Source organism: Gorilla gorilla, chromosome 4 (genome assembly GCF_029281585.2).
Source record: "Gorilla gorilla gorilla isolate KB3781 chromosome 4, NHGRI_mGorGor1-v2.1_pri, whole genome shotgun sequence".
Taxonomy (NCBI): domain Eukaryota; kingdom Metazoa; phylum Chordata; class Mammalia; order Primates; family Hominidae; genus Gorilla; species Gorilla gorilla.
Window position 1 is genome coordinate 176567894 of NC_073228.2, and position 22942 is coordinate 176590835.

Genomic DNA, 22942 nt, shown 5'->3' on the forward strand with positions numbered 1-22942 from the left:
CTCAGGGGTCACCTCTTCCAGGAAGCCTTCCTGTATTGTTCTCTCCTCTGCCCACTCTTCCCTGCATTTCTCCACCCCCTTGCTCTGCCCGCACCTCACCTACAGCCCCCAGATCACTGTGCCAAAATCATGGGCCAATGCATCAGTCTCCACCACTTGCCAGGAGAGCCTGAGGTCAGAAACCGTGTCTCCCCCAGTGTCCCATGCAGGGCCCGGCGCTACTAATAGCTCAGTATGGTTGGTTCCCTGACTGAACTGTGGGCGGGGGCTCGAGCATGTGTCTCCACCAGAACTGTCTTCCAAAGCCTCCCTAGCAACACCCACAGCAGGATCCCAAACGCTGCCACTGCCTTGAGGCTCTTCCAGGCTGGTCATATCCTAGAAGGAGGTCCCTCGCCCACAAAGTGTTCCTTCATGTATTCAATCATTCACTTCCTCAACAATGTGCCTAGTCCTGCAGTAGGGGCTGGGGACACAGAAATGAAAAAGGCACGATCTTGCCCTCAGGTGGCTCACAGTCAGGTGAGGGAGGCCAAGACCCTCTCCCCTGCCTCCCTCCATCCTTGCCTGTCTTCCTTCTTCCTTTCCGTATGTATTTATTGGGCAGGAGACACACAACTACGCAGTGACAAGTGCCAGGAAGGTGGCTGTTGAGAGCTCTGCGGGAGTCCCGAGAAGAATCCCCAGCGGTCACTAGAGGCCTTGACGAAAGAGATTTCCAGGAGACTCAGCATAGATGTTGAATCTTCCTATTGGAGGAGAAGCTGTGAGTCATAAGCCCCGAGCAGCCCTACAGATTTCCCCATGAATCACTCACTGCCCTCTTCTCTTCGTTGGAGGCACACGCCATGGGGAATTCTCCTTCGGACGGGAGGGAGGAAATATGAGGGAAGTGGTAGGAGGACAGGGCTCAGAGTGGAGTCCCCGAAGTAGATTTTCCCATTATCTTTCTAGACCCAAAGCCCTGACCCCAGACGCTGAGCCCCAGGATGGCCCCGGTCTTGAATAGCCAGGACCCTCATGTGGCTTCCTGCTTACAAAGCGCTTTCACACACTTTATTTCATCTGCCCACCACTGTGTGTTATGGGAAGGTCTCCAAGGGAAACTGCTTCATGAGGAAGGGAAAGAGGCTGGTCGAGAGCAAAGAATCACTTCCCCCTAGCTTGGACCCAGGACCCACCCAGGAGGGAAGGGAATTGTCCGCAGCCTGCAAAGATCTTTCACTTATCCATCACATTCATTGAGCACTCCCCTGCACGCCAGGCACTGTTCTAAGGGCAAGATGGCCAAGGTCCAGGCAGAAAGAAGAGCATGGGGCCCAGTGCAGGAGTGAACGTTGCCAGTGCTAGATAAAGCAATGAGGCCGGGCTGGCTAGAAGAGACGAATGAGGGAGGAGAGTGGCAAAGATGCGGTCAGAGATGTGCAGCAAGATAGTATCAGGTCTTGTAGCCTTTGTTAGGATGTGTCTTTTAGCCTGAGTGAGATGGGAACCATGAGAGGGTTTGAATAGAGGAGAAAAATTATCTGATATGCTAAAAGTTTCCCTCTGGATTTTTAAAAGCCCGACTCCCTTCTAGTCATGGCAGAGCATGGAATTCAGAACAATTCTACTGGTGAGGACAAGGTAAGTTGGACAAAATATTAACATATTTTCATTTAAAGGCATTATGACACTAAAAGGCAGTGAGGAACTTTGGGACCAAGACCTGGGAAAAGAAAAGTCAGAGGGATGAGCTGGGCCCAGTAGCTCACGCCTGTAATCCCAGCACATTGGGAGGCCGAGGCAGGTGGATCTCCTGAGTTCAGGAGTTCGAAACCAGCCTGACTAACACGGAGAAACCCTGTCTGTACTAAAAATACAAAATTAGCCGGGCGCGGTGGTGCATGCCTGTAGTCCTAGCTACTCGGGAGGCTGAAGCAGGAGAATGGCTTGCACCCGGGAGGTGGAGGTTGCAGTGAGCCGAGATCGCACCACTGCACTCTAGCCTGGGCAACAAGAGTGAAACTGTGCCTCAAGATGAAAGAAAGAAAAAAGAGAGAAAGAGAGAGAGAAAGAAAGGAGGGAGGGAGGAAGAGAGGGAGGAAAGGGAAGGAAGGAAGGAAGGAAGGTCGGTCAGAGGGATGAACACAGCCCTTGGGACCTCTTTTCCCCAAAGGGTATCTGCCAATTCTGAAATAAAAGGATCAAAGGCTGAGAAGTTGAGTGGAACTTTAAAAAGACTCATGGATCTAATGGGATGAAAGTTAAAGCTCAGGGCACACCAAGGGAGATCCTGGCACACCCCTATGCTTTTGGGAGTATTACCCAAAAAAAAAAAAATTCCAGGCTGGAGGGTCTGGTAGATCCACCAAGCTTTTAGTTGAAACTCCAAAGGGATACACCAATGGACTAAGAATGAACCAGTCATAACAGGATCTAAAGCCCAGCTTCAAGTCATCTCAACCCATCTCAATCTCTGCTTGGATTAAGGTGATGTGGGGTTCCTAACATCCCTAGACACCTCCTACAAATGGAAAATAACATTATCTTAAGCTTCAAATGATCTCTAAAATTTTTCATATACAATGCCTGACAACCAAAAATATGAGAAAATGAAACATAATCAAAAATCAAGAGAAAAAATAGGCAACAGAAATAAACACAAGGATCCAGATAGTTATTGGTTACACACATTAATTCTGTTTAATATGCTAAAGTATATAAATGGAGAAATAATAACTGAGAATTATCCAAGGCAAATGAAAGGCATCAAACCACAGATTCAAAAACCCCATGAATCACAAGCAATATAAACAGGAAAAAAAAACTATAGTCATATTATAAATAAAACTGCTAAAATCAAAAATAAAGAGAAATTCCTAAAGCAGAGAAAAAAGACAGATCACCCTCAGAGGGACAACAAGGCAGTTAGCTGACTTCTCAGCAGACGTAACAAGTCAGAAGACAATGGATTGTATCTTCAAAGTGATTAAATAAGGTCAAAACTTGAATTCTTTACCCAGGAAAAATTCTTCAATAATGAGGCCGGGCACAGTGGCTCACGCCTGTAATCCCAACACTTTGGGAGGCCAAGGCAGGTGGATCACCTGAGGTCAGGAGTTCGAGACCGCCCTGGCCAACATGGTGAACCCCTGTCTCCACTAAAAATCCAAAAATTAGCCGGGCAGGGTAGCAGACACCTGTAATCCCAGCTAATCAGGAGCCTGAGGCAGGAGAATCGCTTGAATCCAGGGGGATGGAGGTTGCAGTGAGCCAAGATCATACCACTGCACTCCAGCCTGGGTGACAGAGCGAGACTCCATCTAAAAAAAAAAAAAAATTCTTCAATAATGAAGATAAAAACATTTGTAGGGAGTTAGAAACTAGAATTTGTTCTCAGAAGCTAATGCCCTAAATGCAACACTAAAAGGATAGCTTTGCCGGCTGGTTGAAAATAGACATAGAGGGGCTGTGCTGAGGCAAGGAAGCCAGCTTGGAGGCTGCAACACTGTAGGCAAGATATGATGGTGGCTGGACCGGAGAGGTAGGTTTGGTCTCAAACTCCTGGCATCAAGTGATCCTCCTGCCACGGCCTCCTAAAGTGCTAGGGTTACAGGCATGAGTCACCATGCCTAGCTCAGAGAAGTAGTTTTGGAAATGATGAGAAGTGATATATTTGGGAAACAGATGTGTTTGAAAGTGGACCTGTCTCAATTTGCCATTGAATTAAATATAGGTTATGAGGGAAAGGGAGGAGTCAAGGGTGTCTCCAAAGTTTTTGACCTGAACTAATGGAAGAATGAAGTTGCTATTAACAAAGGTGGGAAGACTACAGAAGGAGCTGGTTTTGGGTGACTCAAAGGTTTGTTTTTGGAATTGCCAAATTTGAGAGTCTATTTGACAAACAAATGGAAATGTCAAGGAAGCTACTGGCTATTCAAGTCTGCAGTTAGGGGAGAGGTCTAGGCTAGAGATATGAGTTTGTTTCCTTTTTTCATATTTCCCTTATAATGATGAAGATAATGACAATGATGGTTAAAATAGCTAACATTTATTGTTTACTATGTGTCAGGTACTGTGCAAAACATTTTATATATACTATTTCATTTCATCTTGACAGCTACCATGTGAAGTGAAGCAAATACTTTTTTTTTTTTTTTGAGATGGAGTTTCACTCTTGTTGCCGAGGCTGGAGTGTAATGGCGCAATCTCGGCTCACTGCAACCTCCGCCTCCCAGGTTTAAGTGATTCTCCTGCCTCAGCCTCCCAAGTAGCTGGGATTACAGGCATGCGCCACCATGCCTGGCTAATTTTGTATTTTTGGTAGAGAGAGGGTTTCACCATGTTGGTCGGGCTGGTCTCAAACTCCTGACCTCAGGTGATCTGCCTGCCTCAGCCTCCCCAAGTACTGGGATTAACAGGTGTGAGCCACCGCACCTGGCCATGAAGTAAATACTTTAACTCCCTTTTTATTTATTTTATTTTATTTTATTTTTTTGACTTGCATCAGCTTTTATTACACAAAATAGATTTCAGCCATGTTGCACATTCATTCTCGCTATAGATCTGGCTTTTAAAAAATCCCTAGGGATTCAGTCTCATCGATTTCATGATTTTCCTTTCATTGATGTCAGGCCTCTATTGTAGTCAGAGTCCTCTCAAAGGACAAAAGCCGATGTGGCTGCCTTGGATCAGCTGCACACAGTGCACTCCCGGCCTGCCCGCTGGAGGCGCGGCTCCCATCACCTGCACCGCGACTGCTAGGGACTGTCAAAGCGGCAGCATGCCATCGCCTTCTCCAGCCCTTCTCCAGCAGCACAACAAGTCCTCCCAGCTGGTCCTCTGGGGACCAGCCGTCATGGCGACGTGGTGGCAATGTCCCCAGGCAGTCGACCATCCTGGGCTTCTCTTTGGACAGGCCTGGGCCAGGACCTTAGGGGATCTCTGTGTCCATGGTATAAATCTGAATGAGATCAGACACAATATTATCAATGATTGGCTTGGTAAGGTCGTCACCAAACACCTGCCACCACGGCTTCTCAGCCTTAACTTCGGCGGGCACCTCAACTCCGTAGACCTGCAGGGCCAGGTAGAGCACCGCCACCGCGATGTGCTGGGCCTGGAAACGGAGGCACAGACCCCCGTGGTAGCTGTCCCGCAGCAGGGCCCAGGGAGTGACGGCAACCGGGGTCCGCTGCCAGCTGTGGCGGTTCAGACAGTTTTTGAGGGAAACCAGGTAGTGGAGCAGGTACTTGTGTGGATGCTGGAAGGAGACCTGGAAGCGCAGAACTCTCAGCATGAGAAGCTCACACTGCACAATGCTGTCCCGGAGCTCCCAGAAGCGGGAGTCCAATTCCAGGGGCTCACCGCTCGGGTTAAAGTACCTGTTGGACACATTGATGATGTCATGAGTCCGCAGGTGCTGCTTTTCCGCTTTGCCGGCCAAGTAAATGGAAGACACGGCAATCAGGTAAGGGTCATAAGCGTCCAGGTTGGTATCGCAAAAGAACTTATGGTAAATGGTGCAAGCAGTGGCAATGGGAATGGACCTCATCCCTAGCTTGACACCTGCCTCCATGATGAACCTCGCCACTCGGAAGTGCACCCTGGCTTCGGGCGCCGGCTGCCCCTCGGGGCCCCGCGCTGCAGGCCCCCCTCCGCCGCCATCCGGGGCTTCCATGAGGCCCCGCGGCCCCGGCGGAAGGAGAGGCTGCTTCGCGCGCACAGGCCAGCAGAGCGGGGGGTGCTCGCCGCTCCTCCACCCCACCCCACCCCGCAGGGCCCGCACCCGAGGGTCTAACTCCCTTTTTAGAGATGTCAAAACTGAGGGTTTGAGAGGAGAAATAATCCACTCAAAGTCATACAGACACTAACTAGTTGGACCTATCAGTTTTGTCCCAGGTATTTGGAACAGAATCTCAAAATTTCCTTTGGTGGTATGATTTTCACATCTACTGAGTGTTTTACAAACCATGGGTACTTAAAATATGTTTATTGGATGAGTGAATGATTGATGTCGATCTTGGTGAAACTTTTAAATCCCATCTTTGCAGTGTGCTCCACTGCAGAGGGCTGTGCAGGCTGGGAGGGAAGGAGGGCCCAGGGGTCAGAAGTATGCAGTGCCCCCACAGGCCCTTGTAGGGGAACCCATCCCTGCAAGAACCAGTCACATCTCCATAACACCAACCGACCTTCTGAAGGTCCAGGATCCCTCACTGCCTCTTCCCAGAAAGTGTCTATTTCCTCCCCACTTTGTCTCCCTGAACCAGCCTTCAGGAACCCTGGGGATTCCAGGACCCTCCCAAGTTTGGGTATGGAAGGGACTTAGCACTGGCAGATGGGTGGGAGAGGAGAATAGATGAGGTTCACCGCAGGGTCTTCTTACACATGAGGGTACGAGGCCCCGAAAGGGGAAGCAGCTTGCCCCAGGTTAGTGGAGCAGGGCTAGATGGGCTCAGAACAGAGGCCACTGCTCCAAAGCTCTGATGGCCTAGAGTAAAGCATTGTCTGATGCGCGCCCAGGGTGTCACTTTGGTAAGGCAGCCCACTTTTGTGGGCGCTCAAGCACGAGCGCCCCTCCGGAGCGCTCCGCAGCCACTCCGGAGGGGCGCTCATGCTTGAGGGACAGAATAGGGAGCAGCTGAGTCACAAGAGAATATTACTGGGCCGTATTACAGATTGGGAAAACAGAGGTTAAAGAGTTTGATAGCAGGCCGGGCGCCGTGGCTCATGCCTGTAATCCTCGTACTTTGGGAGGCCCAGGCGGGTGGATCACAAGGTCAGGAGATCGAGACCATCCTGGCCAACCTGGTGAAACCCTGTCTCTACTAAAAATACAAAAATTAGTTGGGCGTGGTGGTGCGTGCCTGTAATCCCAGCTACTCAGGAGGCTGAGTCAGGAGAATCGCTTGAACCAGGGAGTCGGAGGTTGCAGTGAGCTGAGATTGCGCCACTGCACTCCAGCCTAGCGGCAGAACAAGCAACCATCTCAAAAAAAAAAAAAAGAGTTTGATAGCTTACACACCACTAACAGGTGGCAGAGTCAGGACTTGAACGCAGGTCTAGCCAACTCCAATTCACACGCTGTATCCACTGGTCCACAAACATACCTCTCAAACATCAGGTCTTTGCTGCTCTCCTGGCCTTGGAGCCCTCTTTCCAGTTCACCTCTCAAATGGGCAACTGGGTTATATCATTCAGGTCTTAGTTTATCCTGCCTTCATAGCCTTCATCCTTATCTTATTTTGTGATTATCTTATTTCTATAACCCCCCCATATAGAGTGCCATGAGATGGCAAGTGACAAAGTAAAATTACTTTTGCTGTTTAGTGAAAATAGCAAAAGTAATTTTAGCTACTTATAAGTAGGAATTTTGTCTTGCACCAAAGTATCCCCTGAGACTATACTTATCAATATTTGTTGAACACATGAATGAATGAATGAATGAGTGAATGAATGAACGAATGAGTGAATGAATGCGTGGGCCTCCTGCCTAGCTTTAAAAGCCACATTCAAGGAAAAGGTGGCTATGAGCTTATCTTCCTTGGCAGAGCAGTTTTGTCCACTGTGGCGCTAGCAGAGAGTGCACCCTTTGTTCTCCACGGGGTGGAAGACACCTCCTCGGCGGGCAGAGGGGAGCAGGGCTGCTGGTCTGCACCTACAGGCTGTTCTCAAACAGGCTCACCCCGCAGAGCTCTGGAAAAGAGATGAGCAGCCCTCCCACCTGCTCTCCAGAAAGCAACCTGCAGAGAAAAACAGCCTGGGATGACCTGGATCCACCCGGCGGGCGCGGGGAGGGGCCGCAGCGGCATTGTTTGCCTCTGTGTATGGCAACCAGAAACCACCGCAGCCAGCACTTCTCAGAGGCACCCCGCCCCCCTTTATTTTAATCTCCTAAACTGATTTGTCAGCAGCAGGAAGTGACATGACAGCTTTCCTCACAAAAGGGAAACTCCTCCGCGTTACCATGGGGATGGAGGCCACTGTAGGATCACAGATTTATATAATCTTAAAGGTGTACACACAATGATGTCATCCTCTGACAGGCCAGGGGAGGGAGGGAAAGGGACGCCAGAGGCTGCAAGTCCAAAGCAAATTAGCTACGATTTGCAAAATTCCAAGGAGAGGATGCGGTGGAGGTGGGGGAGGGGGAGGGGGAGTGTTAGAGGTATTATAATGAAATAATGGGTGCCTGGAAACCACAGAAAAGCATAATGTATGCATTGATGCATTTTCTACATCCCAGAATTAGAGAGATGGGAAGAACAGTACTCAGATCCAGTGCAAATTGGTCATTTTACGGAGTGGGAAAACTGAGCCAGGAGAACTGCCAGAAGCCATTAGGACAGAGACAAGGGGATGGAAACATTTCTCCATGGCCCACTGTGTGCCAGGCACTTTACATTCATCAGCCCATGTCTTTCTCACAAGTGAGCCTCAGTTTTGTCCTCTGTAAAATGGGTATTGCTGTTAAAGGTTACTTAACCTTAGCAGTACCTGGCACACAGTGCTTACTCTAAAACTGGCAACCATCGTTGCCACATTATCAGTATTAAAAGTCTTATTTCAATCTCTTCCTGGGAAACAAACACATTAATAGACTTTAAGTATCTTTCATCACGAGATATTAATTTTTTCCCAAGGAAAGCAGTCTGAGGCCAAATATGAGATTTTCTGGAGGGTCTGAACACAGTGACTCCAGTACATGGGGATCGGGGGTTATCATTCCTGGCTCTCAGGGCTGGCATGAGGCAGAGTGGCTTGAGCCGGGAGAAGTGAGTGACTTGTTTTCACTGGCGGCTCCCTTAGGCAGCCGCTGTATTTTTCCACTGCGTGGATCACACTGGAGATTAATTTTGGTTCAGCCAGTGCCTGCCAAGCAGAAAGCGAAGGCCCTAGCCCACGGGGAAGTCAGCCATGGCATCTGTCACAGACTCAATGTCGCTGGTACATTTCCATGGAGAGAGATATTTACAATAGTAAATTTCTAGGCTTTGATAAAAACACTGGGTACGATTTGTTTTGATAGGCATGAACATACTTGTAATCGGAAACCCAGCTGAGGAAATGAGCTTGCCAGCCCGGGGTAAGTTCTTAGAACTTAGAACACAGGGATCTTTCAGACCCTGGGAGTCAAGTGGCAGACAGTGAGCCACAGGGGCAAAGTCAAGGACACTGATTCTGCGTAAAGACCTTGAACAACAGGACAGGACCAGAACCATAGCACAGGGTGCTCCTGGATAAGGCGAATGGGATATTTCCTTTTCTGCTTCCCATAGCACTTTGTCCAGAAACAAAGAGTGGGGTGGGGCGCTAAGGGGCCAGTAATCCAAGAGCTTCGCTGTTTCTTAACGCAACATTATAGACTGGATTATGGATTGGTAGCAATTACATCTCTTCTGTTTTTTGCCTGCTTGGCAAAGGAGTACAAATTCAGAATATTATCCTAGAACAAGTCAGGTTTAATTGCTTATCTTCAACAAAACTATGAAATCAGAGCAGCAGGTAACATGAAGGAGGCAACTACCAAAAATGCCATGTCTCTATGCAGAAATGCCAGTGTGAATGTCCTCCACAATGTTAGCGATGGTCAGGTTGGGGATGGGCTGTTGCGGGTGATTTCTTTACATGGTATTTGCTTATAGTGCTTGGATTTTTTGTCTTTTTTTTTTTTTTTTTTGCCAATGTATTTAAGTTTTCACAAAAACAAAAGCCTTTTTAAAAGCAAAAAGATAGGTCAGGAGTTCGAGACCAGCCTGGCCAACATGGTGAAACCCCGTCTCTACTAAAAATACAAAAATTAGCCAGGCATGGTGACGCGCACCCGTAATCCCAGCTACTTAGGAAGCTGAGGCGGGAGAATGGCTTGAACCTGGCAGGCGGAGGTTGCAGTGAGCCGAGCTCACGCCAGTGCACTCCAGCCTGGGCGACAGAGTGAGACTCCATCTAAAAAAAAAAAAAAAAAAAAGCCATGACACGGGCAAGTGAAAGTCTGAAACAGATGTAGATTCCAATTCTCCTATTTCTGCCCCTTAGCCATGCTGGGTCTCAGCATCTCATTTGCAAAAGGCCTTGCTGAGTTTCTCTAGGGGCAGGTAGCACACACCTGCCTTATGTCATGTGTTTGGAAAAACTTTTGTCTCCTCATAACTCCAGCACAGCTCAGAGATGAGAAGGCGACTTTTTATATTAACCTGAGGAGGGTATTAAATGAAGAAGGCAATCCAGGCAAGTGGCTATTTCCTCCTAGCTTTGGCTCTGGGGACACCCTGGCATCCTGGGTGACATAGTAGGTTACAGAGCTGCTAAAATGGGCATGGGTAGACACACTGATCCAATACTAAGAGTTCAGCTGTAGCGTCTGGTGTTTCACGATACTCACTTGTCTTCCTCCCTTGCAACCCAGCCATTTCATGGGACCAACGGGCCACCACAGGGCTTGGGATCAGATCTCAACACATTCTGCAGGCCCTTGTCGAAATTCTTCCCTAGTTCACTAGTGGGAGAGGGATTGGGTGTGATTGCCAAAGAAATAAAAGCGTTGAAATTTCAATAGAAATGCCATAATTTATTCCATTGTATAAAAAAGTCATCCTTATGTAACAAAATGTCTTCTTAGAAGAAGAAATATATTATTTCAGGTCATAAATAATCAGCAAACATACAACTGTTGGCAACTAAAAAAAAACCCAACACTGGTATTTTCCATCAGTGCTGAAAACAAACCTGCTTAAGATATATTTACAGGATAGTACAGTACTCAAAAACAAAAATTGAGGTATTTGGTTCTTCTAGGAGTAGACAATGACATTTGTGAAGGCAGACACCTACACAAAAATAAATAAGGTATATTCTCATATGTATATGTGTCGTCGGGAATGATAATACTGGTAGGTATGTCAAGCATGAAGAGATTCTACAAAAAACAGGGGCGAGCAAAAAGAAACCGGCTCACACACTGAGTCCTTTCTCTTCTGCCCCATTTTGTCAGATGGACTTGATGTACCCACTATATATTGGTCCCGAATGTGCTGAGTTCAGCAGATGTCTTGACGCTAAGTCATCACCATAACTGCTTAGAACCCCAGAGGAACTCGGGTGAAGTTAAATAAATAAGGACCAGCCCTCTCGAGCCCCTCCCAGAGTTATTGCATTTCTCCTCTCAAGGAGCATGGAGTCCCAGTGGGATGTGAAGAGCCTCACCTCCCGTGGCCTTTCAGCAGCTGGGAGAGGTCGTAATGGGGCTCTGAAGGTAGCTCAGCGCACTGTTCGTGGAGTGGACAGGGATGGAGACGGGGAAGTTGAACACGGTGGTGGTGGAGGTGCCTCGGTCGAGCACAGCCATGGCGGGGCTCCCAGCCTCTGCTGAGCAGTGCGGGGCCAGCACCTGGGACTCAAACTGCAGCAGCTGGCCCATGAAGCTGAAGTTGGGAGAGATGATGCTTCGCCTCTGCTTCACAAACTCAAAGGCCTCGTCCAGCTTGACTCGATTAGTCCTCATAAGGTAAGCAAGGCAGATGGTGGCTGACCGGGAAATGCCTGCCTGGCAGTGGACAAACACCCTTCCTCCAGCATTCTTGATGGAGTCTGGAAAACAAAAGGAGCGGCTGGTTACTTGAGAGTTCAGGAGAACCACCCCAAGCCCAGGTACAGTGTATCTGAGAAAGGTCATGTGTGTCTTGTCTAGAAATGGTCAACATCACCACATGCCGTCACATGGATCCTGTTCATGGAGGCAACGTGGGCACTGTGCAAAGGACGGCACAGGATTTAAACTCAGACTGGGGATTTCCACTTAGCAGATAGATCTCAGACCAGTCAATTCAACTTTGTGAGCCCCAGTTTGCAAATCTGTAAAGTGGGACATCGAATCAAATTCATATTTTACAGGAATGTTGCCCACAGCAGACTGATACTGAATGTGTGGAAGAAGGCTCAGAAAACTTCAAGCTTTTGCCACAGAGGTTGGGCTTAGTGGCTAAAATGAGAAGAGAGAGGCAGAAAAGCCCCAGGCATCCATTCCATTTACCTATGAAGTCAATGGCCTCGTTGAACCAGGAGCTGATGTCTGCCTTGTGGTTGTCCTCCACAGGGATGCTCTTGTACTGGTAGTGACCCTCAAAATGGTTGGGACAATTGGCTGAGACGTTGATCAAGGCAGTGATGCCCAAGGCATCCAGCATGTCTTTGCGGGAAGCGTGATAGGCACTGCCCAGGTACAGAAAGGGCAGGATTTCCACCGGGCCACCCTGAAATCCAGAAATATCCAACATTCATCAAGCTTGCTCAAAGCCAAGGCCAGTGCCCATACCCACAAAAACTTTCTGCTGGAAAAGTCAATTTCAGATACCAAGTGAACTCAGTTCTGTTGCTGGAGGATAAATAAATAGGGAACTAAGCCTATTTTATTTGCCTGGGCAGGACCAGCAAGTTCATTTCTGTAGAGCCTACAATTAGAGACTCGGCTCCGTCAGACCACTTAACTGTGGAATAAATCATATCCCTGCGTCCCCTCCGTTATAAATAATGCTGCAGGTCACTTTCTATATTCTCCCTGGCACTACTCTTCCATGCCTTTGCCAGTTCTTACTTCTTCCCTGTGGCAGGGACACCTACTAACCTGATCGTAGAGTGGGGTACTGCAGGAACTGCACCCAGATTCCGCGCTGTCAGGGACGCTAGTACTCAGGGGAAGGCTGAGCCCCATGGGGGTCGACTGTTTGCTGCACAGCTCCGGGCAGGAAGCCGAAAACGCTTCGTATCCTCCTGGGAATACAAAGACATTTTTTTTTCCCCATTAGTGACGCCGGGACACGGCACCTTCATACAACTCCCCCACCCACCAAGGGCTGGAAGTTTACATCGGAAAGGCCCAGGCAAGTCTTTGTTTCCAGAGCCAAACAAAGCCAATGACAAGTTCCAGAGATAAATGTACTCCAGCGCCCACGCGCTGCAGGTGGGGCGACCCCCCGGGAGCCGAGAGCCAGGGGTACCGGGCAAAACCTCAGGGGTGTGCGGCCCGCCCCGAGCTTCCCCGAGGGCGTACCTTTGAGGAAGAAGACTTGCGCGGCGCGCGCCTCGCGGCAGAGCGCGCCGGCCGCCAGGGCCAGGGTGCCGTCGCGCTTGGCGCCGTCCAGGGCGGCGCTGCGCTCGTCCAGCAACACCACGGCGTGGTAGGCGCCGGCCAGCAGGCGGCCGCGGAGCTCGGCGTTGGGCACGATGTGCTCCAGGCCCATGGCGCCCTTGGCCCGGCGCCGCACGATGGTGCTGAAGCGCACGTTGACAGAGCCGGCGATGTGGCCGGCGTTGAAAGCGAAGAAGGAGCGGCAGTCCAGCAGCAGGCATTGCGCCGCTCGCTCCCCCAGCAGCGCCCGCAGGCCTCCAGCGTCCAGGGTGCCCACTTCCATGACCATGGCCGGCCTCAGCGCCCCCAGCGTGATCGGCCCTGCGGTGCTCTTTGTCTGTCCTCGGGGCCAAGGGCAGGGCGGCGCTTTTCGAGGAAAAGCTAGACCCCCGGGTCTCTCTGCGCCGAACCAAAAGCCGCTTTTGGACTGAGAGAGGAGCGTCACGCGGGGCTCCGGGCTCCTCGGCTTCTTCGCGGTTCCCCCGACTGCCCCTCCGACCCGCGTCGCACACACAGCCCAAATGTCCTTCGCAGCGAGCCTGGCCCGGGGAGCGCGTTTATATGCGGCCTCTGGGGGACGGGGCGGGCCAGACCCGCGCGCAGGGGGAGGGGGGGTGTTTGTTTGAATGGTGATCACGTGACGGGGCGGTGACGTCACCCGCCCTGCCAGGCCAGGCGCCGCCGAGCCAGAGGGGGAGACGTCATCAGCCTCGGAGCTGGGTCCGCTTGCCGCGCGCTGGCTCGCGGCCCGGCCCCCGCCCTGCTGTCCGGCCTGCTCTTGGCGCGTCCCCAGGGACCGGGCCCGCGCCGCGCTCCAGGCCCAGCGGGGAGGAGGAGGGCTCGCTGCCAGCTGAGGCTGACCTCCGGGATGCGAGCGGCCGGGAGAACGGGCGACGTGCCACCTGCCTTGGCCTCGCCGCTCCTCCCTCTCTCCCTCCCCGTGTCCCCTTCCCCGTGCCCCTCGGCCGCCGACCTGAACCGAAAGGGGCTTCCTGTGCTTTTGCGTACTCTTGTGCCCTTTTTTCTCATTTCCTCATCACTAACAGGCGGGGAAACAGGTTCCCCAGGCGAAGCGACTGACTTGCCCAGAACCACACTACTGGGGTGAGGGCAGCAAAGAGGCGCCTAAGATGAAGTTTAGAGAAAAATGAACAACTCTGCCGATAGAAAAGTCGTCCCTACCAAGACCGACTCGAGCGAGTTGGGGCGGAGAGGTTCAGGGCAATGCTTTCCTGTTTCCCAGACTTTCTTTAAGGTGGCTTTAAAATATCTACATTTGCTATGAAAGTGTAAGCAAGCAAACTCCCACCGGGAAATAATGCTATTCCTAGTCTTGTGGCCCCCGGAAGACTTGGAGCCAAGGGAGGCAGGTCAGGGGGCTGAAATCCCGGTGAGGGGTGGCAAGGCCTCGCAGTGGATTCCAGGGTTTGGCGTTTGGAGGGGTGAGGGGCGACCCGCAGCGCGACTCGACGGCGCCCCCCAGGGGCCGCCCGACACGTTTCTGTCACCTTGGCTCCAGACTGAGCTTCTCCATCCCTTTCTTTATTATACAAATAGGCAGTATACACAGTGAGCGCCCACTAAGCGCTGGGCTGGGGGGCTCCAACCCGGAACAGAAGCCGGCCACAACCCTCGCTCCCTGTCGTCGCGGCCGTTATAGGCCGAAAGCAAAATCCAATCCCGGGCCATTCTGGGCGGATTGCCAGGACCTGGATCGCAACGCTTGGGAAGACCCCCGCCCCGCCCAGCGATATCCGTGCCCTGAGTCCCAGTGACGGCCCCCTGGACAGCGGAGCCTGCTGCAGCGACGCGACGCGCTAGGTACACAAACATAAACATTGCGCCACCCGCCCGGGTGCCGAGTCAGGAACATTCTGCGGTTTCCTCCCCTCCTGGGGGAGGGGATTTCGCTGGCCACCCTGTGTCGTCGCTGTGCGAGCTGTATCACCAGTGGCAACTTCTGCATTTGCCTCGCTTAGCTTGTGTGTTTTCGCCTGCGCAAATGTTCTGCCTGGATTCTTCTAGAAAAGTTCAGGGCATGGAGTGCTTTTTTTTAAAAGGGCGTTTTCTACCTTCATTTGAACATTGGTCGAGGACAGCAAAGAGGTCCTCAGATAAGAGCAACACCCTCCCTGTATGGAGAGATAGAAGAAAAAGAAATTGTTTATACTACTTATTCAGCTGAGGAACTCAACATAGTTTTTGCGTTGAATCATAGAATGTTACAGCTGCTGACTTTTCACTGCATACCGACTTGATTTGTCCCATTTTTTTTTCTCACCAAGAGCATTTATTATACCTTCCCCTACCGAAATTTTTCAAAAAGAAAACTTTTTTAAGAGCTGGGCGCTGTGGCTCACACCTGTAATCCCAGCACTTCGGGAGGCCGAGGGGGGCGGATCATGAGGTCAGGAGATCGAGACCATCCTGGCCAACATGGTGAAACCCTGTCTCTACTAAAAATACAAAAATTAGCTGGGCGTGGTGGTGGGCGCCTGTAATCCCAGTTACTCGAGAGGCTGAGGCTGAAGCCAGGAGGCAGAGGTTGCAGTGAGCCAAGATCACACCACTGCACTCCAGCCTGGTGACAGAGCAAGACTCTGTCTCAAAAAAAAAAAAAAAAAAGAAAGAAAAGAAAACTTTTTAATGCCATTATCACAGTAGTAGTGGCACAGTCTGGCCCTAGAGCCAGGTGTCTGCTGGCCTCTCCTGCTTTTCTCTCTCCTCCCTCGCTGGAAAGAGTGCAGAGAGTAGACTTGAACCCTGTCATTTTGCTGTTGGATGGTCAGAGGTGAGTCTCGACCCCTACTGAGCCTCCAAGCCCACATCTGTACAGTGCGTCTACACTGGCCCACTTTGTAGATGGTTTGAGGCCCAAGTGAGAGATGGGGGGTTTAGGGAACCCAGGCCCTACCTCACCCCTGCTCTTTATGATTCACTGTATCTCTAGGGTTTCCCCTTCCCAGCAGAATGGTTCTTTATATATCATCATGCCCCTGTGCCTTTCAGAGACTTGCCTCAGAACCAGGGAGAAGGTCACTGCAAGCCATCTGCTTATGAAAGGCATCAGTGGACAGGGGCCCAACTCAGGGAGAGCTCCTCTTTAAGGCCCACTAACACACAGTGCTCGGGCCAGTGGGTCACCTGCCCGGCGACAAGTGGTAAACGTGTAGCCACCTAGGCCCCCAATCCAGGCAGTGGAGATGCTGCTTCTGACTGAGGATGGAGCCAAAGAGAGCCCAGCATAATCTGGTCTCTGTAACCACAGAAGGAGTGAGGGACTGGCCCTGTGGGCCTGGCTGCCAGAGGGAGTGAAGCAGATAAATCAGTGGATGTTGACTCAGGGGAGACAATTGGGCCTTTCTGACCTGGGCTGTTCCCAGTTCTACCTAGTCCTGCTTAGGAATAAACCTGGAGACAGTGAGGAGTAGCGGGAAGAAGGGTTCAGGGTTCCACACTCCCCAAAAAGCTGGCCTGGATTTTCTACCTTTAATGTGTGGCCTTGAGTAAGTGCCCCCATGGTGCTGAGCTCCACCCCCTCCTTCCCATGATGGAGAGAAGAATAATAACATTCACCTCCAGGGACTCTGGGGAGACTCAGTGTAGCCAGGGTTGGCCCTAGCTCACAATCCCTGTCCTAATCCTGCTCTCAAAGGCGACTTTGGATCTCTCTTAGGATCACAGGAAAAGAAAAGAGTTGAGCTCCCGCTGATGACAGTCAGAAAGAGGCCCCCGCTCACTGTCTGCTTGGTGACCTTGGGCAAGCAGCTTACCATTTCTGAGCCTCTGTTTCCCCATTTGTAAACTGGGAATAACATCCATTTAGGACCAAGTAAAACAGTATATAAGAACGTGATGTGGATGACACCCAAAGAGGGTGCTCTCAGGAGAGGGAGCAGGGCCCCACATTCATGTTCCCTCTTTCAAAACCCACGGCCTTTTTCCTGTCTCCCCTCTGCTGTATGGGGGTTCCTCCCCTCAATATCCTTCTATAACTCCCCATTACTTAGCAAATCCAAAACTCACTGCCACTGGGCCTCGGCCATCTATATGGCTCAGCTTCCCCCTCTCTTTGCTTTCTCTCTTGTGCTCCAGGAAAATTCTGTGGGCCTGTGTTCTTAGAATGTTCTTGTCCTCTCCTACATCTTTGCTCACATTCCTCCCCCTCCCCCTGCCAGACAGTGGCCCCTCTGGGCTCCCCCATAGTCTTTCCAGGTGAAGACTCCTCTGGTTTCTCCAACTTCTCCCTCTCCTGTGTCTGGAGGACATTGTCCGTATATTCTGATTATGTACAAGTCACCTAGATCTTTGTCGTACTCTCCCCAGGTTCTAAGTTTGTCAGCTTGAGGGCAAGGGGTGTGTTTTTCTCAACATTGCACTCCCCAGCCTACTACCTTTGAGGCAGTGCCTGGCACATAGTAGGTTCACGATTTGGGAAACGGTAGAATTGTTTCGAAGGGTACTGTTGAAAAGTGTCAGAAGAGAGGAGGGTGGTCACTGACACTTATTAGGCCTCACCTCTGGGCCAGGTGCATTACAGGTATCATTCCATGAATCTATCAGTGATCCTGTGAGGTGCTTGTTGTCCCCATTTTATAGGCAAGGAAAGAGGCTTAGAGAGGAGACATGCCAAAGGTCACATGCCTAAGGTTATAAAGCTGGTAATCATCAGACACAGATCCAAACCCAGCGCCTGTCTGACTTGAGAGAGGGAGCTGGGCCTGGGTCTGTTGAGGCCTCCGCGTCTGCCAGCCCCATGTCTGGCAGCACTGGCTGAAGCCTCTGCCTCCCGGCTTCCTGGAGTTCTTCTCGCTGGACGGAGTGGTCCCTGGTGTCAGCCCAGCAGGGAGCCTGGAGCCTTCTAAGACTCCCAACTCAGGCCCTAGTGCCGCTGCTGAAGAGACTCTGTAGCCACTCAGGCCTACCTTGAGGGACTGGCAAGGGGCTGACTTCACCCTCTACACCCAGGCAGTTGGGACAGAGCTAGCTGCCATTGCACAATCTTTACAAACAGATCTCCATGCTCAGACCTGGCAGGGCCCACAGAGCTGTGTCATCCTGTCTAACCTCCTCATTTGAGAGGCAAGAGCCCAGAGAGGTTAGGCAATCTGTCCAAAGTCACACAGTGTTCAGAACATTCTAACTGTAGTCAGCATTGTGTGAGCTGTGTGTCCAAACCCTTAACAGTGTTTATCTTCAGAAGGTAGAGTTCCTTTCATTTTCTTCCTTATGACTCTGAATGATTTGAACTTTTTAAACTTAAATGTGTAACTTTTGTAACGAAGAATAAAAGAAGATTAGAAGGCAATCATATGTAGGTAACAGCATTGTTGTTAAAACCAAGTTACAGAGTTAGACTGCCTGGATTAGAATCCCAGCTTGCTTACTCACCAGCTGTGTGTATTTGGGCAAGTTACTTTACCTCTGTGAGACTCAGTTTTCTCATCTTTAAAGCGGGAATAATAATCATATCGATCTTGTAGGGCTGATAGGAAGGTTATATAAGACAGTGATTGGCACACTAGAGCCTGTGAACCAAACCTAGCTCGCTCCCTCCTTCTGTACAAACCACAAACTAAGACTGGTTTTTATATTTTAAATGGTTGGGGGAAAAAAATCAAAAGAAGAATCTCATTTTATGACATGTGAATGTCATATAAAATTCAAACTTCAGTGTCCATAAATAAAGTTTTATTGGAACACAGCCACACCCATTCCTTTACATGGTATCTGTGGCTGCTGTCACACTACAATGGGAGGTGTATACTGTGACAGAGACAGTATGGCTCACAAAGCCTCAAATATTTACCCAAGTCCCTTTACAGGAAAAGTTTGCCAACCCCTGATAGGAGCTCATGGATGAAAAGTACTGTAGAACAATGCCTGACACAGAGTAAGTGTTTAGAAAACTTCGTTATTATTATTATATAGATATTTATAAAATCTTCTTCCCTTCCGATGTTTTTAAAAGCAGTAATTGCTTTCATCATATAATTCATTGTGTTGAAGGCACAGTTTTCATATTTTAGCATTTCTCAGAGTGTAACAATTGGAGGCATGTCATCATTAATTGACAGCATTTTCCTTTCTTAATGGTGCACAAATTAATGAAAGGGCCTCAGAACTGATGACATCTTAGAGCCAGTAGATGCAGTAAAGTATAAAAGGTTTAAGATGGAGAAGAATTAAAGTGCTACAGTCATTCAGTTAACAGCCGTTCTAGTAGTGGGACAGACTTGTTAAGTGCCAGGATAGAAACTGGGTAGCCCAGGAAAGATGCCCAGAGGAGGGGACGTCTACTTGGAGATGTAAAGGCTGATGTAGGATAGAAATACCTGGAGGAAATGCCTTTGAGAGGTGGGCCTCAGTTACTTACCACTTTCCCCCGGAAGCCTCACCTCCCCATAAAATAAGAATAGTAATAACCCCTAAAGACCACTTTGTGATTCATTTTCTTTCCTTTTTTTTTTTTCAGCTGGAGTCTCGCTCTATTGCCCAGGCTGGAGTACAGTGGCGCGATCTCAGCTCACTGCAACCTCCGCCTCCAGGGTTCAAGCGATTCTGCTACCTTAGCCTCCTGAGTAGCTGGGATTACAGGCACCTGCCACCACGCCTGGCTAATTTTTGTATTTTTAGTAGAGACAGGGTTTCACCATGTTGGTCAGGCTGGTCTCAAGCTCCTGACCTCATGATCTACCTGCCTTGGCCTCCCAAAGTGCTGGGATTACAGGCGTGAGCCACTGCAACCGGCTTATCAATAATCATTTCTATCTCTCCCACTAGCTTGGAAGCAAGGGCATGATTTCTTGTCTCTCTTGGTCCCCAGTACAAATCTCAAAGCAAGGCTTGTTGGACAGATAAATGAAGATGAGCCCAAGAGCCCAGGAGAGGGACCGGGAACAGCAGGGCCTCCGTGACTCACACAAGCTTCATCCCTGAACCAAGGACGCAGCCTGCCAACAATGGCCCCAAGCCACACCCCGCCACAGGGGGAACTGATGCTGCGGTGAGAAGTGACAGCTTTCTGTTGACTCTTTTTTTTTTTTTTAAACAGAATATGAATTGAGACATAATTTCATTTTCATAATCAGAACCTAACACTTAGTAACTAATGTTGGTGGAAGCAAATGAGATCACAGTTTGTCTGTTCCAAACTCATCTCTGGGAAAAGGAGGAGGAAAAATTATTGGCACTATGTTCAGAATCGTAGCTGAAGATGCAGAAATTGTTCATCCCAATTTTGCCTTTGTAAGTAATGTGGGGGCAGTTCTTATTAGTAATTGCCAATCTCTACTGAGACACAGTATTTTGCTAGGCACTTTATATTCATTTCCTGGTATGATCATGACATTAACCCTGTGAAATGGGTACCCTTACTATCTCCATGTGAAGAAATGAGGGAACTGAGGACCAGAGAGGTGAACTGACTTGTCCAAAGACACACAGTAAGGGCTGTGACTCTCCGCTTTCTAAGATTTTTGTTCTTATCTCTCCACAGCACATAGCAGGCGTAGTATGAAGGCGGCATGCTGCACAATTTCGCTGTTTGTTTCTTGGAATAATAATTTTTAGGGGGCTGCTTCTAGATTCCAAAGGAAAGAGAAAGGAAATATGCCCCAAACTCAGGCTTTCTGCCTGGCCCTGCCTGACTCACTGAGCTGCCTTGGACAAATGATTCATTCACTGGCCTTGACCTCAGTGGGTTTGGCCACCCATTGAGAGTGAAGTCACACCTCCAGCACTGCGATGCATTTATTGATCCACTCACCTAGCTTCGTGGCAGGCAAGAAACAGGCCTGTGTGAGCCTGCCCGGGATCAGGGACAGGAGAGCACACAAGTGTTTCTGGATATCCTCAAGCTGTAGCCTGGCTGCTCGATTCTTCCCTAGGAGATCCTCCGGGGGCCTGAATTAGTTTGCTAGGGCTTCCGTGACAAAGCGCCACAGACTGAGCGGCTTAAATAAAAATGTGTCATCTCATGGTTCTGGAGGCTGGAAGTCTGAGATCAAGGTGCTGGGGATTAGGACTTGAACATATGTTTGTTGGGGGCACACTTCAACCCACCGGAGGGCCTGTGCCCCAAAGAGAGCCTCCTTCTGTGTGCAGTGAAGGTGTGAGTTCTAAACATGAGAAAAAAACACCCCTTGTTCTTGGATAGGGTGACTCGATACCACAAACAGGTCCAACTGGCCCAGGTAAATATATTCGTTTAACATGATCGTCACAAAAATATTGAGGGTAGTTGTTTTTTTCTGGAGTTAAACAAGTTGATTCTGGAGTTGATGTGAAATGATAAACAAGCAAAAATAGCCAGAATTGTTTTTTTTAAAAAAGGGCAGTGGGGTGGAGGTAAGCCCTACCAGACATTAAAACACACCATAAAGCTTCTGTAATTGGCAGGGCACAGTGGCTTATGCCTGTAACCCCAGCACTTTGAGAGGCTGTGATGGGAGGATTGCTTGAGCCCAGGAGTTTCAGAGCAGCCTGAGCAACATAGCGAGACTCCATCTCTACAAAAATAAAAAATTAAAAGTTAGCTAAGTGTGGTGGTGTGCACTCGTAATCTCAGCTATTCCAGAAGTTGAGGTGGAAGGCTTGCTTAAGCCAAGGAATCTGAGGCTGCATTGAGCCATGATCACACCACTGCACTCCAGCCTGGGGGATGGAGTGAGATCACGTCTCTAAATGTTTTTTTTTTGAGACAGAGTCTCACTCTGTCACCCAGGCTGGAGTGCCGTGGTGTGATTTCATCTCACCGCAACCTCTGCCGCCCATGTTCAAGCAATTCTCCTTCCTCGGCCTCCCAAGTAGCTGGGATTATAGGCGCCTGCCACTGCGCCCAGCTAATTTTTGTAGTTTTTAGTAGAGACGGGGTTTCATCATCTTCGCCAGGCTGGTCTTGAACTCCTGACCTCATGATCCAGCCGCCTCAGCCTCCCAAATTGCTGGGACTGTTACAGGCGTCAGCCACCGCGCCCGGCCTCTAAATTTTTTTTTTAATGTTTTAAAGCCTCTGTAATAAAAATGGTGTACCTGGAAACGAATAGCGAGACAGACCAATGGAACACAATAGAAAGTCCAGAAATGTATCCAAGTACACATGAAGATTTGGTGCATGGCCAAGGTGGCGTCTCAGATCACTGGAACATAAGACTTCTTCATAAGCATGCTGGAACCATGGCATTGCATTTGGAAAAAAGACAAAAGTGGATCCATACCTCACACCAAACATCAGAATAAACACCGAATGGTCCAGAGATCCAGATTTTAAAAAATGAAACCTTACAACTTCTTTTTTATTTTTATTTTTTCATTTTTTAAGACTAGTCAACTACAGTAGTGAGAAGAGGGGAAAGGGTAGAACAAGGAGTTTGATCAGTAACTGACAGTCAACAATTCATTGAGATAACTCTCTACCTTTGAACCAGCCAAGGAAAGTTTACAACTCTTTTTTTTTTTTTTTTTTTTTTTTTTTGATACAGAGTCTCACTCTGTCACCCAGGCTGGAGTGCCGGGGAGCAATCTCTGCTCATTGTAGCCTCCGCCTCCCAGGTTCAAAAGTCTCCTGCCTCCGCATCCTGAGTAGCTGAGACTGCAGGCACCCACCACCATGCCTGGCTAATTTTTCTATTTTTAGTAGAAATGGGGTTTCACCGTTGTTGGTCAGGCTGGTCTCAAACTCCTGACCTCAAGTGATCCATCCGCCTTGGCCTCCCGAAGTGTTGGGATTATAGGTGTGAGCCACCACACCGGCCAGTTCACAACTTTTAAAAGAAAACAGAGGGAAATGTATTTATAACCCAGGAGTAAGAAAATTTTTTATCTATTTAGGACTCA

At 49.5% G+C, this 22942-nt stretch overlaps 2 protein-coding genes and 1 long non-coding RNA gene across 5 annotated transcripts; 1 reads left to right on the forward strand and 2 right to left on the reverse strand.

Moving 5' to 3' along the window:
* Positions 1 to 4424: 4424 nt before the first annotated feature.
* Positions 4425 to 5708, reverse strand: LOC101145937 (cyclin-Q-like). Its single transcript, XM_055387373.2, has one exon. The coding sequence runs from the start codon at positions 5660 to 5662 to the stop codon at positions 4916 to 4918; it is 747 nt and encodes a 248-aa protein (XP_055243348.1). The 5' UTR covers positions 5663 to 5708; the 3' UTR covers positions 4425 to 4915.
* A 4820-nt stretch (positions 5709 to 10528) lies between these two features.
* On the reverse strand, positions 10529 to 15706 carry DUSP1 (dual specificity phosphatase 1). Its single transcript, XM_004042998.4, has 4 exons — positions 13028 to 15706; positions 12602 to 12747; positions 12011 to 12230; positions 10529 to 11568 (listed from the first exon to the last, which is right to left on the reverse strand). Exons 1-4 carry the CDS (start codon positions 13392 to 13394, stop codon positions 11198 to 11200), a joined length of 1104 nt encoding a protein of 367 aa, XP_004043046.1. The 5' UTR covers positions 13395 to 15706; the 3' UTR covers positions 10529 to 11197.
* Positions 14663 to 22165, forward strand: LOC129533648 (uncharacterized). Of its 3 annotated transcripts, none has more exons than XR_008679940.2 (3): positions 14663 to 14926; positions 19932 to 20111; positions 20604 to 22165. It is a non-coding gene; the product is annotated as an uncharacterized lncRNA (long non-coding RNA). The 3 variants fall into 3 exon arrangements; XR_010133998.1 differs by lacking the exon at positions 14663 to 14926 and adding an exon at positions 18859 to 18998; XR_010133999.1 differs by lacking the exon at positions 14663 to 14926 and adding an exon at positions 19244 to 19462.
* Positions 22166 to 22942: the final 777 nt, after the last annotated feature.

Excerpts from the sequence above, each read along its gene's own strand:
- LOC101145937 (XM_055387373.2), bottom strand. The coding sequence starts at position 5,662 with ATGGAAGCCCCGGATGGCGGCGGAGGGGGGCCTGCAGCGCGGGGCCCC.
- DUSP1 (XM_004042998.4), bottom strand. The coding sequence starts at position 13,394 with ATGGTCATGGAAGTGGGCACCCTGGACGCTGGAGGCCTGCGGGCGCTG. Across the intron at positions 12,748-13,027 it reads GCAAGTCTTCTTCCTCAAAG|GAGGATACGAAGCGTTTTCG; the intron begins GTACGCCCTCGG and ends TTGTATTCCCAG. Across the intron at positions 12,231-12,601 it reads GTACCCCACTCTACGATCAG|GGTGGCCCGGTGGAAATCCT; the intron begins GTTAGTAGGTGT and ends TCTGGATTTCAG.